Here is a 17,944-nt window from a genome sequence, read left to right as displayed (position 1 = left end):
ACTGAGGGTGTCAAAGCCAGTGGGGGCTGTAGCTTCAGGGTGCCAAACTAGGCAGGGTATTTGCTGCTTTCAAGAAGTGGCTAATCAAGAATTGTAATTATCAACGACAAGCTGTGTGGCAGGAAGATTACGGTTAAATAGACAGGCGCGCGCGCACACACACATCTATATATATCAACAGAAAAATTTTAAGCAGAAAGAAATGGTCAATTATTCCTCTCCGGCAGAAAAATATTTTCTAAACACCAGTGGTTCTGATGAAGCCTCGTGGATTACATCAAAATAGAGGCCGCCATTGGGATGCACAGCCCTGTAAGCATAGGGTGACGTACTATTTGGGCCTTATGTCAGTACTACATAATTTTAAAGTTACGTGAGAAACATCTAAAATCACTGGATGGTAAGGGAACAAGATTAGAAACTAAAGTGCATGGATTAAAATAGTTTCAGAAGGCTTTGAGTAAAGATTGCAGGGGAGAGAAAAAAAAAAACCTTACAAGTACAAGGAAGAAAGAAACTGATTAGTTCTTTTTCGTTTTGCTAAAGATGGGGAAGCAGTATAGGAGAACATGAGAGAATTTTTCTACTCTTTCCGATAAAAAGCTCCCTGCTAACATAGATTATCACCTAGAACTATGTGAACTAAAGGGTAACAAGCTTCAACAAAGATACAGAGCGCAGAGCTGCGGTGTTCTGCCTGGCTCATTCATAATTAGGGAGGAAATAAAGAGGCGTGTTTGCCTATTTGGAAGGGTGGGGTGAAAGGAAAACGGGGAAGAGCGAGCAGTTCAATATCTGGATCGAACAGAGGAACTTTTTCCCCCAAGGATCCTGCCAGGAGGAACCTTGACATGCACAAAGTCAGAACGTAGACAAAGTTGCCCTGGTGAGAACGATAAGGTCACCCGTGGGATTGCTGAGATTATCTCTGTCAAGCACTCGGACAGCATGCAGTCAAATGATGCATCATGCAGTCATTTTCGGGGGTGTGGGGAGAAATCAATTTCTTCACCAGGTCGCTATTTGCTTTTCAAAGTGCCCTTGTAGGCCTTCACCACCGAGCATTTATCAATTTAAATGTTGTAAATTGATAATGTGCCACTGTGCCTTGTACTGCTTCTGAATTATTTTGATACTTATATTTTCTCAATAGTCTCTAAACCCTCAGAGCTTCCACATTCAAAAGGGCATTTTTCTTTGTTATATTCAGAAGTGATGAACTTTTTATGATTAGTACAGGAGAAAAATGCAGACTTGCTGGGGAAGAAAACACACAAGCTGCAGAAAATTATACATTTTCTTCTTTGAAAAACAATTAAGGTATGCCTACTCAAAAGGCTTCAGAGTGGGGCTAAAAAGTAATATTTGGAAGGCTATGTATATTCATTAAAGGGAGCCAGGTTATTCTAGCATTATATAAATTTAGAACACTAACTGAAAAAATGCTAACACGTGGATCCATTAATATAAGCCCTCTGCTGTGTTGAAATAATCCTTTTTTGTCTTTATATTCCAGCTATCTAGGATGTGATGATGCCAAACAAGAGTAATAACTTGTAAGGAAAGCTAATGCTGGCTTTAAAAAAAAAAAAAAACCGCTTAAAAAAAATATATATATCTTTTACAAGCATGGAAGCAAGACTATTAACCACCTACTAACCTCAACTTGATTTGCATTGAAAAACAGAGTGAAAGAGTTGAGGTTTGCACTTTGGAAAAGCAAAAGAAAGACATGGCAGTTGCAAAGCATCTTTAACCTCCAGTGATTTATTGGCCCTCAGCCAAGTTATCAGGGGAATCTAATTCTTCTTTATTATTCAAATAAACCACATTTGGCACCATGGTTCCCTTTCAGAATAGCTTCACAAATAGACTGAGCTCTGTCATTTATTTGACCTTGTACTTGTGTGCTGTAGCTGTAATTTTATTTGCCATTCTATATAACGAATGCAGAGAAATCTAAAATATGGAGATAAACGACAGGATGGGGAGAGGAGTTTATGGTAAATACATCTGCATGGCTTAAAAAAAAGAGACCAAATTTACGACAACCATTTACCCCTTTCACCTTCACCTCTATTAGCTCCTATACTTGCAGCCACCCTGCCCCTTTCAGCAAGCTGCCTAGATAGATACAAGCCAATTTGTAACCCTGTCTGTGGCCACCTTTTGGCTGGTTTACAACAGCAAGGAAGTATCTTCTACCAGAATGGGGACTTAATGAGAAAAAGGGAAGTGACTCATATGCAAGCTGGGCCCTGGAGGTGAATGAAGGGAGGGGTGGGGTGGGGGGAGTGGCATTAGAATGCATTTCAAGAGAGGACTTAGCTGGCTGCAGGGTATTTTCTAATAATATCACAACATAAAAATCTGTTAATTTCCTAGTTTGATTTTATTTTAAATAGGACTCTATGTTAACTTGAAAATATTTTGCCGGCATAAGTATGTATCAAAATAATCATCATCTCTCACCTTACTTTCAAGGAAAAATGTTTTTAAAAGCTATGAGTCCATTTTTATCCTCTGGTTGACTGAGACCACTGTCCTCTGCCTCTGGCAACTATAATGTTAAATTTCTCATCGGTATTAAAAAATAAAATGCAGGACGTGTGTATGGAATAGCGAAGGCTGATTTAAAAGCACATAGACCATCAAACTCGTCAATGCCATTGTAAGGGGCCCGGATACCAGAACCTCACTCTCAAAATGATCTTTGACACAATGGCTGAGGTGGGGTACAGAAAGGATCTTTTGCCTGCCTATGAGGTTTGCAATACGTATGTCCCCGTTTGGTATGTGGGGCATCACAGCCTCGCTCTAAATGTGTGCTCGAATTGTAGCAAATCAATATGTTATAATCCACATATTAACCCCTACAGAAATTGTATTTGGGATTTATTTTTCTATTTCTGTCCCAGAAAAACTTTTGCTGTCCTTAAGAAGTGATGCTTTCATAGTTTTAATGTTTGGCTGTACTTCCCTTTTTGCTTTGGTTACTAGGAACTGCCTAGCTAAATCTGAAGCTTTATCAGACCATTTAGAACAGTTCCTATAAGCCTCTGCTGTGTCCTCTTCTGTGGCAAAAGATTACCTACCTACCGTTAACTTTTCCCCTTATTCCCTGGTTCTGTTTTGCCATTATTTTTTTATTGTATATGTTTATGTAAGCTATTTCCTTTGTAAAAAAAAGGAGGGTATAAGCCAACAAATAAATATTTTTCTAAACTTTAAATCCTATATCAAACTAGAAATGTTTTTTATCATATAAAATCTCTTTTGGATTCTTAGTGATTAAGCTCTTTACATGTTGAAAGAGATTTCACGAAAGCTGGCTACATATCATTGCTACCTTTTCAGTGTTAGAGAATTCACTGTTTTCTTCATTTTCACTTCTGCCTATTCCATTATAGCTAGAGAGCAGAGTTCTGTTGAGTAGCTCTGAAGGCCATCACCGGGTAGAAGAAGTCATTTAATCTCCATGTAAACTGAACTCTGCATCAACGTTTAGGGATCTTCCTTTAAGATAAGGCCTCAGGGTGAGTCACTGGAAATCATTTCTACCAAGGGAAGCAAGTCAACAGCGTATTTCTACAACCTGAAACCGCATCTTGGATGTTAAGTTAAATATCTGTCTGGCAAAGTCAAAAGGACTGCTGAGGAGGTTCAGACATCATCATAGATCACTTCATTCCTGTCATCATGACAACATGAAAACATTTTACAGAGAATAACTGGCGCGCACACACCCACACACACGCTGGACACCAGGAGCTGTTACACTCTGGCTGTCTCTATATTCATGCTACACAACAGAGCTCAGCAGAAGTTTATCTACTTAGTTTTCTCACGAGCCAAAAAAGAATCCTAATTCTTTCTTGAACATAAGCCGTTTTAAAGCCACCATATTTATTTACATGTTGAAAGAAAATAAAACTGAGGAAGGAATATCTTGAGTTACAAATGCAGGCACAACTCTGCTCTAACAAACTATCATGCTCACAATATTCCTCAATAATCTCATTGGTCTTTTTTTTTTTTGTCGCTAAGTCTTTAATGATACAGTTACATGCAGTCTTTATTTAATGAAACTATTTAAAAAGGAAATGAGGGACCATAACTTTATAGATTCCTTACCACTGTCTAGAATTTGATGGACTGATCTCTAAAGCAAAGTTATAGGACACAAGCAGAGCATTTGGTTTGCATTTAATTAAGGGTGTGTGTGTGGGTGTGTGTGTGCGTGTGTGTAAAAGATTAAGTATTAACTTAATAACTTTGAGTACATTTTACATTGTATGTCACCCATGACCACTCTGCATCCCTATAACTAAACGGGGTGCTGAGGAAACGTGGAAGGGTGATGTCTCAGGAATCTCAACTATCTGACTAGGACTTAGAAGATTAACTGCGTTGGAAATCCCTTCCCAAAATATTATCATAGATTATTTATCCTCTCATTCTTTGGGCACTTAAAAACATACCATGCTCTTATCAGATTATTTTTATGTTAACCCAGAACTATTCTTAAACTTCAGTTCTGAATGCTAAATACATACATTGGTATATGCAAAAAACACTTCCAGTGACTTACCCTTTACCATTTCACTTGCATAATGCCTCCAAAGGAAGATCTCTGTCTTGTATCTCAGAGCCTCCACCTGCATATTTGACTATTTCTGGCAACACTGAACACATCCACCCAGTGGGCAACAGCACACTGCAGCCAGCGTCTGCCCGCGGGGAAGTCAAAATGCTGACTATTGATAGGCACTTTAAAACCCATCACACATAAAAGAAGGGAATGACTGCACAGAAGTTGCCAGCTAAGTACCATGTCTATACACAGCTGCTTTATTCTGCAGAAACCTCGATGATATGTCTCAGATTTTAGGAAAAGACTGATTTAATGTTACAGTAGAGAAGCAGTGAAATAAACTGCTTTTAAGGAGAAACCAGCACAGGGTTAAAGCCAAATTTTTCTTGAACAGATGATATTTCAGATGGCCACACTATTCCAGATGCATCAATTTCCTTGAAAATCCAATCCATATATGTGCATATGCTGTGCTGGCAGGAGGACTGACTGAAATGGCCAAAACCCAAGAGCTAATATTCTTTTGGCCAGAATAATGCAATTATTATTTTCCTAGCTATCAGTCTAAGCATACAGAGCCATCTGTTATGCAAAGCAAACATACACATCTCAATTACAGAAAATGCAGTTGCCTTGACAGAATTTGGATTACACCACTAACCAGGGCTGTAAAATGTGTTTTGAGCTAGTATATAATGGATGCTTTTCAGGAGTCCCCTAATTAGCATTTACCTGCTTAAACTAATTATTCATCCTTCTTCACTGGCTGATTAAACTTTGTTGGATACTCTGCATAAAACAGATGAATATGGCACTGCAGAACAACAAACAGCGGTGTTTCCGGTTCTGTACAGTATTAACATGGTGGCACACTAATTTCAAAATTGGAGATTCCCAATACTATGTCCCAAACAGATTAAGATAAGGCTTAAAGTCTATTAAAGGCAATTACAAAACCAGAGATTTCAATGAGATACTTCAGCAAGAATACTAATATTGAGTTAACAGTAGCACAGTTTCTGTCATTTGGTTTCCTGAAGTCCACATAAAATAGAATTACTCTATACACTAGCAAATTGCTCACATGCTCTTCAAGGAAAAGTTAATGGACCCCTCACTTGGATTCTCAACAGTAAATAATCAAATTTGGCAGTGTTTCTTCTCCTCCCCCAACCCTCCTCAAATGCCAAATATCTCTCTTTATTATTTTCCCATGTCTGTCTTGATTTCCAGCAAACTCACTAATAGCCAAAAGGTTCCAGCCGTGCTGGAGGCCCCCCTTAGAACAGTGCCAACTTTCAGAAGCAAGGAGGGTGGAGTGGGTCCTGCTTAAGAGGAGAGAGACAAATCTTATCTCTATCTTTAGCTCCAAGGGGCAACTAAATGAGGAGTAGATTATCCATCTGGCAGATCATCACACAGACAAAAAAAATCCCTCCCATGGAGACTGCATTTTCCTTGTGCCAAACCACCAGATGAAAAGGGTCAATCTCAGCCAATCACCTGTATAGGCACAAATATCCAGATGTTCAGCACTTTTATGGAGAAAACATCTGGATAATTAGCTGGTTTGTAAACTTTTCTTCAGGGTATATTGGCATTCTGTAGACATAGCCTGTGTCTTGGGATCTAACGGAAGTAAAAGTTTCGTGTTCCAGAGGAATATTGAGAACTAACATCTAGGATTTTGTCCCGTGCCCCATTTGCTTCCACCTTCTTTTCTTTTAACCGCTGACAGATTCACGTGAGTAATTAAACTGCAAATAATGAAAAGCTATCTTAGTTTACGAATTGTCTTTCAGCATTAGGAAGCATTTGCAAAAGCAGCAAAATATATCCTTGTTGGAACCCTCCCTGCAACACATTTTAATGGTCTCTTTCAGCATTTCTTGACTCCAGATGACTCCCTGTCATTGTGTCAGCTCCCAGGATAATGCAGGGTACTCCATAAACATCCAGTAATAGGACACAAGGGAAGCGCTATTACTGTGTCCCTCTCCTATCAGGCACAGAGGTTCCAAAGTTCAAAACAACTGAGGGAAGAAACTTCATTTGTTCTCAATAAATTAATAATGATCCTGGGGTCAGGGGGAGGGGCGGGCAAGGAGGGAGACTCAAGTTTTTGAGCACAAGTTTATTCTGAACGTTCCAAACTGACATACAATTTTCCCACTGACTTTGTGAGAAGAGACAGGAAGAACCATTCAAGAATAAATTTGATAATTCATGCTAAGCAGAATAGGAAGGAAAAAGCAGGAGGCTCAAGGAGGCTTCACAATCACAGCCAAGAATCTAAATAGTTTTACTTACTTGTGAGAGGCCAAGGTAGATGGAGACGGTTTCGGAAATGTATAAAAATTTTCCTTCTTGATTTAGTGCAAATACAAAGCCATCCAGGGACTGCAGAAAAAATACATACATAAACAGGTTAGTAAATACATATGAAGGAGATTTAATTAGTAAGGCATCTGATACAAAGCAACACATATCGAATAGAAGATCATTTTTTTCTTTCATGTTTAAAATGGTCCTAAGACCTTTTAGTATTGCATTATACACGAACAAATTAAAGGTCTCAATTAAGATTACAAGCTTTCCTTTATTTCAGCGACTTCCTTATGTCCCTGTCCTTTTGATCAAGATATATTATGTTCATGTATAAAATCAAGTCATGCTGATTTTATGAGATGTTGCCTTTGTTTTTTTGGATTCAGTAGGTACTGAGATTGAAGCAGCAAGATTCTCCATTTAATAGCTGCACTGGAATGGAAATTGTAATGAAACGAGAGAAAAAAGGGTTCTTACAGGAAGAGCAAGTAAAATCACCACTTGAGCTACTATGGACATCGATAATTTACTAATTAATAAAGGATTATGCCCTCCTCACTCTCAGTGCTTACTGTGTTAGAACAAATAGGAAAAGCCCATATATTACGGGTGAAATATATTGGTGTTTGTAGGCTGAAACCTTACAAACTGTAATCTTTTTCTGCAAAGACTCTGTATTAAAGTTTTATTGTAATAGAGCTTTCTATTATGACTCCTAAAACAGAAACAAAAGAAGAAATGATAAAGGAAAAAAGAATGCTACACATCATCTGTGACTCCTGAAATCTTACTTCGCTTTGCAAAAGGAGGGGCTGCTTTTTCAGTTTTGATGAGTGGTGTAAATCATCATGGATTCCAACTGCTATAAAACACTCAAAATGAGAATAAATGTGTTTCAAATTCTTGCAATCCAAGTGCATGTTGTATCTTTCATCATCCTCATGTCTTTTGTTTTGCTTTATTTATTTATTTTTAAGCAGGTAGATTGCACAGGTACCGTTTGCATGGAAAACGAAGTTTTAAAGATTAGTATCGATAGAGGTGGTGAATTTGGATGTATGAGAAACACAATGGGAATAAGGTCTGTGGCAACACTAAATTAATGACATAACTTTAAAACATTGAAACGTGGAAGAAGCATGTAAAATTCAATTAGAAAAATGCACTGCCTCAACTCTCAACAGTAATTTCAGTCTCTTAAAATACTGAACTTGTTTTTGGAGCTATATATGAATATATAAAATATATATATATTTATGTATATGTATCTATACATATGGTAATATGTGTATATATATTTATATGTATATATGAAATTCAGATTCCACCCTTCCTGATCCTTTTTCATAGACCTACTGGTCAGAAACTGTGGGTAGCACTCAACCTCTTCCTCTGATTTAGTAGGTTCTAAAAACAATTCAAAAGTCACATCGTATTGCTCCATATAAAAGCAAATTACATGAAAAACAAGAGTTTGGTTAAGATAGCACAATAATAATAGCTTACATTTATTAAGCAATATGTGTGTGCTAAGCAGTTTGCGTTCATTGTCTCTTTTCATTTTCTCAACTACCATCTGAGGTAATTATATTATTATCTACATTTTACATACAAGGAAATTCAGGCTTAGTAAAGGTAGGCAACATGCCTGTCTCTGGTAAGTGGAAGAGTTAGGATTCAAAATCATAGTCAGATTCAATAACTCTACTACCTTCCACTAAAAATAAAGATTCTCTAACTGGTATGTGTACATTAATGAAAAAATAAACAGTACAGCATTTCTTAAGTCAAAATATTTATATTAAGAGTCAGACTATAACTTCTTAAAACACATTACTTGTTTTTGAATGATTTGTTCAAATGATAGAATCCTCTCATTAGGAGTTGGAGACAAATGGGAAATGGGCTGACAAGAGAATTTATAAGTCACTTCCATATAGGTCACCTCATCACTTTTGCTCTATAATATCTCTCGTAGAACCAGCTATGGGATAGGGAGCAAAATATTATCTAAGGGAACTGGGTTCCTTAGCTTTGACAGAACTGTCACCCTCACCAGTGAGATCCAACCTTTCAAGCTCACAGTGTGGTACAGTGGAAACTTATTTTGAACCAGTGCAGAAGGGAGAGAAGTTGCCTTTGCAGAAGTTTGAAAAGGATTTCATTTCAACATGCCTTCAACTCAAACAAGATGTCTCTTGTGGATGACTCATGAAGATTAAGACTCTCCTGGCTTTGACTTTTTCTTCTTCCTCATGGAGAAAAGGCCTTGGTCAGGTTTTCCATTCAACCTACTAGCCATGGTTGGTTATACAATAACAGAGATTTGTGTAAGCCATCTTCTCAAACCTTAAAATGCCACTGTCAGATTAGAAGGACACACAGAGAGAGATCACAAGAGAACTTTAATGGGGACAAGTGACAATGTGAAGTCTGATTGGGAGCAGAAGAAAGGACTGATGGAGATGGCATAGAGATAATCTGTAGTCTAAACCCTCGTTTTATAGGTGAGGAAACTGAGGCACAGAGAGGCTAAGTGGCTGGACAAGATCATACAGCCAGCTAGTGCAGAACCAGGATTAAATCTGCTGTACTCCAATATTATTTAAGAATTTATAACATTATATGGTCCCGGTTGGCTTATTCAACTCCCAAGGAGACTGAATTTCTCAACAGTGGGGCAATGTCTTATTGAACTTTATCTAGCCAGCACCTAACAACTGCTCAGACAAGGCTTAGTAAATCCAGTTCTGCCTCCTAACCTAATGCTCTTTCCCTCATATCACACATGCTAGAATGACTAAGAGGGATGCCAATGATTTCTTCCAAGAGTTGTTTATGGAGCTATTAGATTATTTGCAGATTCTGATGCCACAGATGTCTAACATAGTCTGGGGTCTCTCCTGACATTTGGAAGATCAGAGTTAGACTGGATTCTTTCATAGTCTTCCAAAATACCCAGTGCTGTTCATTTGCCATCGACACACATCCTTTACTTTTTCACTGAAGGGAGTATAATTTTTTTAACCTTAGGTTCATATCTCATGAACCTACTAAAATACTTGTGGTCTGGACACTATAGCAGGGAAAAGGAATATCTGGAGGCTAAACATCTGATGCTATTAAACAGCGGCGATCTAAGAACTGGCCAGTTTTGTTTGGCAAAAATAGAGGCTTTGACACATGTTCCAATTTCCTGGTGAGATTAAAACGAGTCTATGTCTACATGACACAAAGCATCCAGTCAATTCAATTAAAAATAACAGCCAATTTGGTGGGGAAAAAAAACAACTACTCAGATTAGTTGTTTGTCATCATACAGGTAAACAAAACAAAACGGGTTAGTTAATTTTCACTTTTATGCTTATCATTTCAGTCAATTATATCTACAATGTGAAATGAATGTCTATAACTCAGGTTTGATTACCTTGTAAATAGAGAATGGGATATGAAACCAAGTCTACAGCAGATTGGCAAGGTCGCTCTTCACACAGCCGTTACCTTCTCATTCAGGGTGACCCCTGTTTATAGTTAGCTGTATTTTGCCACTTAGAAAAATGTTAAGAGTAGCATCAATACTGGTTTCATGAATGTTAAAAGGTGGGAAGAGGAAACAAATCTTCAATCAGTTATTCTTGGGAACCAAATGTGATTAATCTGAAAGTTCTGTGGAATTTTTAAAAATTTTAAATCAAGAAAGTTACTATACATTGAGCTGTTTCGATCACTGCAGGCTACTTTTTAATTTTTTTTTTTAACTGCCCACTGTTTTCAACAGGCACCAATTAAAATTCTGGGGTCAAAGGGTTAATTACATCTTCTAACTCAGTATGTAGAATTTTCTGATTATTAACTAAGGTTGGATTAAGATGAAAAAGAACCTACACAAATGTTAATGCTAGTCCCTCCTTGAGAAGATTTATTATAAAGCCATGCTGAAATCTATCTGCTTTCCTCAAAGCAGATGGAGAATAAAATCTTAGAAGAAATAGTAAAACAGACATTTTAAAGGCATACAAGTAGCTGCTTTATCAAGACAGTTTTCTTATTACTAAAACCAGTTTTAAGCCATCACAATGGGGCTGATAGGTGATTTCCTTTGTCACATCCCAGTAAGTCTATGAGGTACACATGCAGGAATGAGGCTTGGATACAGATGTCAGGAGCTACAGCATTTCTGAATAATAATGCCTGTAATTATAATTTATATCCCCTATCATCAGTGTAACATATAAAGTGTAAGGCATAGTTTCTTAACCACAAAAGCCTAGTGCCTCTAACAGTATTTGTCAAATGATGAAGTTATTTCCTTGCAGGGTATGAAACTAACTATAGCTTCATGACGGAAGGTATACTAATGTTTAATGCATTGTGCTAAATGGATTTATATTTGTTGAAGTAGTTTTATCTCTGCTTTCTTTTTCTCCTGCGTATTCCAGTGTAGCCAAATTTCAGAGTGAAACTTACTATGGTGTCCTTACAGGGACAATTCTCATGTATATCACTACTCTAAAATTAGTGGTTCTTTCTTCTACATTCTAATGCAGAAGAGAAAAAAAAATCACCTCAAACTCTTTCCCTATGACCTAACTCCAGTTAGAGTGAAGAATTACCAGTAGGCTAGGTTATTTTAATGACAGATTATTTTAAACTAAGCTTTCACCATCTGTTCCACCCCCTAATTATGAATGCAAAAAGAACATATTTCACAATTACATCAGTAAAAAAGTAAGATATACGTGATTTAAATTCATGCATGTGCTCCACGTCTAATGCACTGTGCATCTGTGATGTTCTTCTAATTCAGGCTTAGATTATAGAGAAAATACCTGTCCATGATATAGTCTCTAACACTCACAACCACCCTCCCCTCCCCACCCCCCCTCAAATCCAGGGTTTTTAATTGTTGAGACATAATTCTTTACGGAAAGAGCAGAACATGAATTTGAGCACAATGCTTGCCAGCCGTTAGACACAAGTATTTTATAACAGCTAAAATGGCTTTGCTGTTAATAACGGAGTCTGTATGAGAAAACTGCTTCTGCTACCTGAGCAATGGGTTAACATCAGGAATAACTGAGTCTGCCCTTGCAGCACACCTCCGTCATCGTGTAAGGCTGTGTGAATAAGCCATGAATGAAGCTTGGCCTGGAGAGGCGCGACAAGGCTCCAATACCTATCTTTCCACTCTGTTTTGGCAGCAGATAAAAGAGTTAGAAAGAAAAAAATCTTTCTTAATTTTTTTGGCCTCTGGATACAATAACACTTTGATAGAGCTCATTAAAATGCCATATTGCCCTCTGATTGCACTCAGGAGGTGATGCTATAGCGCTCACGCACACACATGTGGACGCCTAGCTACTTCAAGGAGAGCCTGGGACGTGGCCCAGAAGTACCCACATGTATCTGTTTATGGGGAAGAAAAGCTTCCCAAATTTTGTCTTTGCAATCTGAGTTTTAACAATTAAGCACTGTGCAGAAACAGAAACCTGTTTTTAAAAAAACAGGAATCTAAGTTAAGTATATTTTCTCAGAGTGGATAAAAGCAGACATCAAAGGTTTGGGCTTTTATTTAACTCTTAAGAATCTCCCAGAGCTGTCTGTCTCCTGTGCCTCTTCCTTTACCCGCCACTCCCCACCCCAATGAGTCAATAACATGAAGGACAGCACAAGTCATATTATCATGTACCAAAAGCCACATGTTCCCTAATCACAACACCAAATTCAATTAGTTAGGTAAAATTTGACTATTTTCCCACTAAAAAAAATTCCAGAACAATCAATCTTGATGCCTCAACACACCTTTCCTAACAGTTTCCTAAAACACACAAATCCAAACATCTTGAGTGAAAAAACAGCGCAGAGAGGCACAGACGGCCTCTCCTCAGTTCTTAGAGAAGAGGTACCAGCGTAAAAGGGGAGATGTTGAGCTAGTGAAATGTTAAAACATGAAAAGAACAAAGACATCTGCTTTCTGAGCAAGGAGATCAGGTTTTGCTTCTGCTCATTAAAATTCCATTTTGTGGGAGCTGTGTATCAAAGTGCTGACCTTTTTTTCTCTGGGATGCTAGTTCAAGCCTTACATCCAGCCTTGAGGGATGTAGATTTCTTGATTTGAACATCCAGCCAAATGGACAACAGGCTCTGGTATAAAGACAGTGTCTGGCATTTGGTGGAATCAGAAGTGTCTGTGTCTCTGAGCCACCAGGGACAGCACGCAGAACCCACATTATCTGTGGCTTGTCCTGGGGCAGTGGGACTCCACTTGAGGCATAAGTGACCATGTGCTGCTGCTCACGAGCACTTTTTGCCTCAAGGAGAGGATTCCCACAAGTTATTCTAAGGCACAAATATTCATTGGAACATTAAAACATCTCCTTTTTGTGCATGTGGTATAATATACTGAAACACAGGCTCCTCTGAAACCAGGAGCTAATTCCTTATTGTGCACCTTTCCCTTTGAATTCAGAGTTCTCTTTCAAGTTAAAGAAGGAATTTCCATGTCAGCAGGAGTAATATAAACAGTACCAAAAGGCTTAAAAATGTCACTGCTTTGCTTTGGTTACACATGGCGCTTGGTCACACGCAGGGTTCCAGGTGTGTTTAAAGTTGTCTGCATTATACAAAACAACACAAAGAAAAGAACAGATATTAATTGTTTCTTGGACATCCTATTCTGTAGATCACGCACTACTAGAAAATAGAGGATGGTCATATTATATCATATATATAATATGTATATATATAAAACATACTCTTATATATAAAATATATAATATATGCCATCACATTATATTATAGGATGTTTTCAACAATGCTCAGTTCATTCAAATATTCACCATAGAGGGGAGGAAAGGAACAAAACTAACATTTGTCAGGCAAATTACATAGACCAAATGTGAGACAGGTATTATTAAATCCTACTTTACAGATAAAAAAAACTGAGGCTCAGGGAAATTAAGTACATTGTCCAATGTTACACATCAGTATGTGGTAGATGTAAGAAAGGACCCTCCTTTTCCTGCTGCTGCTGGGACTACCTGCTGGGTATTTTAGTTGTTTCACACCCCTTCGTAGTTGCTGGAAATCTGTGCTTCCTCCAGCATTTCTTTCCACATAAGCGATTCTCACGCTCGGACTGTTTAAGTGTGATGCATTCAGAAAACACCTGTTGAGTGCTTACTATGTACCAGGCCGGTGCCAGCTGAGGTTTCACAAAGCTCAAAGAGGACCCAACTCACGAGCTGCTTTCTTGAAAATTCGTTTGTGGATCTGAGACTAAGATAATGAGTCAAGCTAGAAATTATAAAACAAAAAGCCACAGGGCAAAGGCAGTTTCCAGCTTAGGATACCGTCAAAACACCATGGGGACCACTGTCTGATATCACCAAGCTTCACACCTCTAATATGCTGTTGTTGGGATGGAAAAGGCATGGACTGATGGAATTTGTATCTTTTTTCAGCGTTACTGAGGTATCATTGACAAATGGAATTGTAAGATATTTAAAGTGTACTTTGTGATGATGTGATATACATCGTGAAAGGGTTTTTCCCATCTAGTTAATTAACACATCTATCGCTTCACATATCTATCTTTTGGGAATTTGTAAATGTACAGTCAAGGTGCTAATGTCTAGGAGCGGAGAAAGGACCTCACAGTTAAGAAAATGATAGGAGAACCACACCTCCCAACAGGCAACTGCCAGGACAAGACGTGAGTCCCAGACGTGAGCAGGCCACAGGGCTGGCCAGCACACTGACCCCGTGCCCCATCTCATAGTTTTCCATTTATACTTAGGGTTTTGTTCTTTCTGGCTCTGGTATTATACATCTATTTTATATAGAAGTCAATGTGAAAATAAGACTGATTTTATAGAAATTTATTTTATATTCATGTTTACTTGACAGTAGATTGTCAATGATGCAAGGTAGACTCATATCGCTGTTTCTGTTATGGCTGGTTATGATGTGACTGTTTATGGGGCAGGTGAGAACTTTAAAAACAGTCTCTTTAAGAGAAAATAATGAAAACTTTCTACATATATTCCTTTACATAAGGAGTTTGTGTCAGGGGTAGTAACAATGATTAAAGAATGCTATAATGAATTTAGCATATTAAAAGACCATTTAGAGACCTGAGATAGTAATCTGGTACATTCATATAAGTCTCATTTCAGTAAACATTTATGGGTATCTCTAGGGAAAAGGTATTAAAAACATTTGTACTGAAAGGAACTTGACTGTAACAAATATAGTTGGCATCGACTGAATTATGTTTCCCCCAATTTCATATATTGAAGCCATAATCTCCAACGTGGCCAGCTTTTAGGAGGTAACTAAGGTTAAATGAGGTCATATGGGTGGGGTCCTAATCCTATATTGGTGGTCTTATAAAAAGAGAAAGAGAGAGCCATCTCTCTCCATGGGCATGCACCCAGAAAATGCTATGAGCGCACATAGCAAGAATGTAGCTGTCTGCGAGCCAGCGATAGGTTCCTCACTAGAATCCTACCATACTGTCACCTTGATCTTGGACTTCTAGACTCCAGACCTATGAGAAAATAAATTTCTGTTGTTTAAGCCACCTAGTCTATGGTATTTTGTCATGGTAGTCCAAATTGACTCTAACAGTAGTTTATAGAGATTCTGGTTGGGGAAAATGCTTAGGTCATGAAAACCGTTATATTAAATTTCAGAAAAAAATCATTATAACTAGACTCTTGGTTCTTTATTTTATATATAATTTATATAATTAATTTTTACTAGACTGACATAAAGCTATAACTATGACAGACTAATAATAGAAAGTTGCATTTAGTTCCAGAAATCAACAATGCTTAGGATTGTTTTTGAAATTTTTTTCAAGTAATTGCACCTCTTCTGGGTCTTACAATATTGAAATATTTGTATTGGTTTTCTGTGCATTTCAAGTACTTAGAGACTATACTGCTTCACTGTCTTAGCTCCATACAAAGCGGAGCTACACATGTCTGTGAAAATCAATTATTCTGATGAAATTGGGAACCTGGTCCTAGATGGTCTTGTGATAAACAACTTGGTTTACCACTGGCTATGGCCCTCAGCTGCTTTGCTGACCTTCTACTTTCATTTCATAGTTGGCCACTAAGTCTTGGTGAGAAGGACCAGCGTACACCACTTGTCCATAGAGCTCACATTTCATTAAGGGCTCCAAGGAAATGCTTCTGCTTTTATCCCCACATGTCTGTTTAATATATGTGAAGCAAAAGAGATTGTAGATTTTTCTTGTTTGGTAACGTACTTGCATAATAACTCATGTCATAAGAATTCTTCAGAGAATCTCTAGATGGTATCCTTCAAAGTAAAGCAGTTCAGCATATGAAATTTGCTAGGATCAAATTTGCTAGGTTTACACTAAGTGACAGTCTAAATACATGCAATAAAAGCAGTGGTGCTTGGCTATATATTCTGGCTTCTGCTGTGGTCCAATTCAGGAACAGAGTGAAAGGGCTGGGCTGGGGTAGAAGAGCTGTGAGTAATTTTTGTGGGATAAAGACATTAGTAAAGAAGAAAATTAAATTCTGGTATTTTCTACTGACTTACTGAAGTGAATTTTTTTTTTTTTTTAAATATGAAAAATGAGATTGGAGTTTCCTTTCTCTTTCCAATCTAATTCAACGGCTATCCTGACTGGAAGAGAATTCATTGCCATCACTGAACAGTAACTGGCTATTTTATTATTTGAATTTCCTGGATCAAAAGATGCTTTAATCAAAATCTCAGTGAGATGTCATAAGAATCATGGGACTAAAGTTGTCTATAGAGAAGTATAACAGAAATGCAAAGATAAAGTCTAAAGAGACTGGCTTGAAGGTAAAATCAGATATGTCAATGATTTAAAGGCAGACAATGTATCTAAACTATGGAACTACTGGGCTTACCATCTCCATGTCTCTGATCCACCATATGAGGCAGTGAAAATGATACGCTCAACTATTCTGTTTTAGCTATTTGACTGATGAGTCAATCACTGTGATGATTTTTTTCCTTTAAATTTTTGATTAAACATTTTAAAATTTCCTCAAATTTGCTGAAAAATATTCTAACGATATAGTTCTGTTTTATTTTGAAGTCAAAGTTTTTTACTAGAATAATGCATCATGGATGTTAAAGGGCAGATTAGATCACTACATAAACTGTCATCAAACGGTCAATTTTTCAGGAACAAATCTGTTCTATAAATTTTGAGATGCCTGGATACTTGGTTATATGTAAATATATTCTGAGGTGCCCACATTGCTCTTTTAATTACCAAGCAGGGAGGAATCATTTCATGGAGCTAACAATGCCACCATATAAATTTCCCAGGGTAGAAGGTAGTGTCACAAGTTTTTGCCCAGACATAATCTTTCCTTTCCCTCTTATCCAGGAGTACTATCATCGCATGGATTGTCCCCTTTCTTGGGTTCTTTAGTGAAGTCGTAGGCCAGTAACTGACGTCCTAGAACCTGCCAGAGAATGGCGGAGCTTGATATTCTGCTTTTTCCTAAGCAGCACATAGTGTGAGCCTGCAAGGCAGGTCTAACTTACTCTTCATTTTGTCTGGGGCTATTTGGCACAGGATGTCTCAGAACATCACATATCTTCTTTAGCTTTACAGGATGTATCACCTAACACACCAATGGAATCACCAGATAAAGTATTTTCGGTGACTCAGGGCCACGTGGTTTACTGAAGTTGTATAATAGCCATAACATTGTACATCCTACAAAGGATTCACTGTAACAGTAATCTAGGTTATGCATGATCTATTCAAATGCACTGATGTGCAAGTTCACAGTAATTCCAAAAGAAATTTGCAGCTGGCCATATTGATAATTCATTCACTAGACACCCTGAATCAATAGTCTCAGTCTAATTCTAATGTGCACAATGATCCATTTACCCACTCTTTGACTTAAGTAGCTAAAGATATGTTAAAACAAAAATAATTTGAAAATGGAAACATTTTACCATTCAATGCCTTTGATGAATGACAGTCTA

The 17,944-nt window shown here is 37.7% G+C and overlaps 1 protein-coding gene across 11 annotated transcripts in view; it reads right to left on the bottom strand.

Moving 5' to 3' along the window:
• Positions 1–17,944, bottom strand: part of NPAS3 (neuronal PAS domain protein 3) — an 839,700-nt gene that overhangs the window by 235,433 nt on the left and 586,323 nt on the right. For all 11 annotated transcript variants that reach the window (XM_023523216.1, XM_023523208.1, XM_023523210.1 and 8 more), the window contains one exon: positions 6,905–6,994. In XM_023523216.1, the coding sequence (XP_023378984.1) occupies positions 6,905–6,994 (90 nt within the window). The remainder of the gene's footprint in view (positions 1–6,904; positions 6,995–17,944) is intronic.

The sequence above is a fragment of the Pteropus vampyrus genome, unplaced genomic scaffold, assembly GCF_000151845.1.
Source record: "Pteropus vampyrus isolate Shadow unplaced genomic scaffold, Pvam_2.0 Scaffold384, whole genome shotgun sequence".
NCBI lineage: Eukaryota > Metazoa > Chordata > Mammalia > Chiroptera > Pteropodidae > Pteropus > Pteropus vampyrus.
This window is presented reverse-complemented; position numbering and strand designations above follow the sequence as displayed.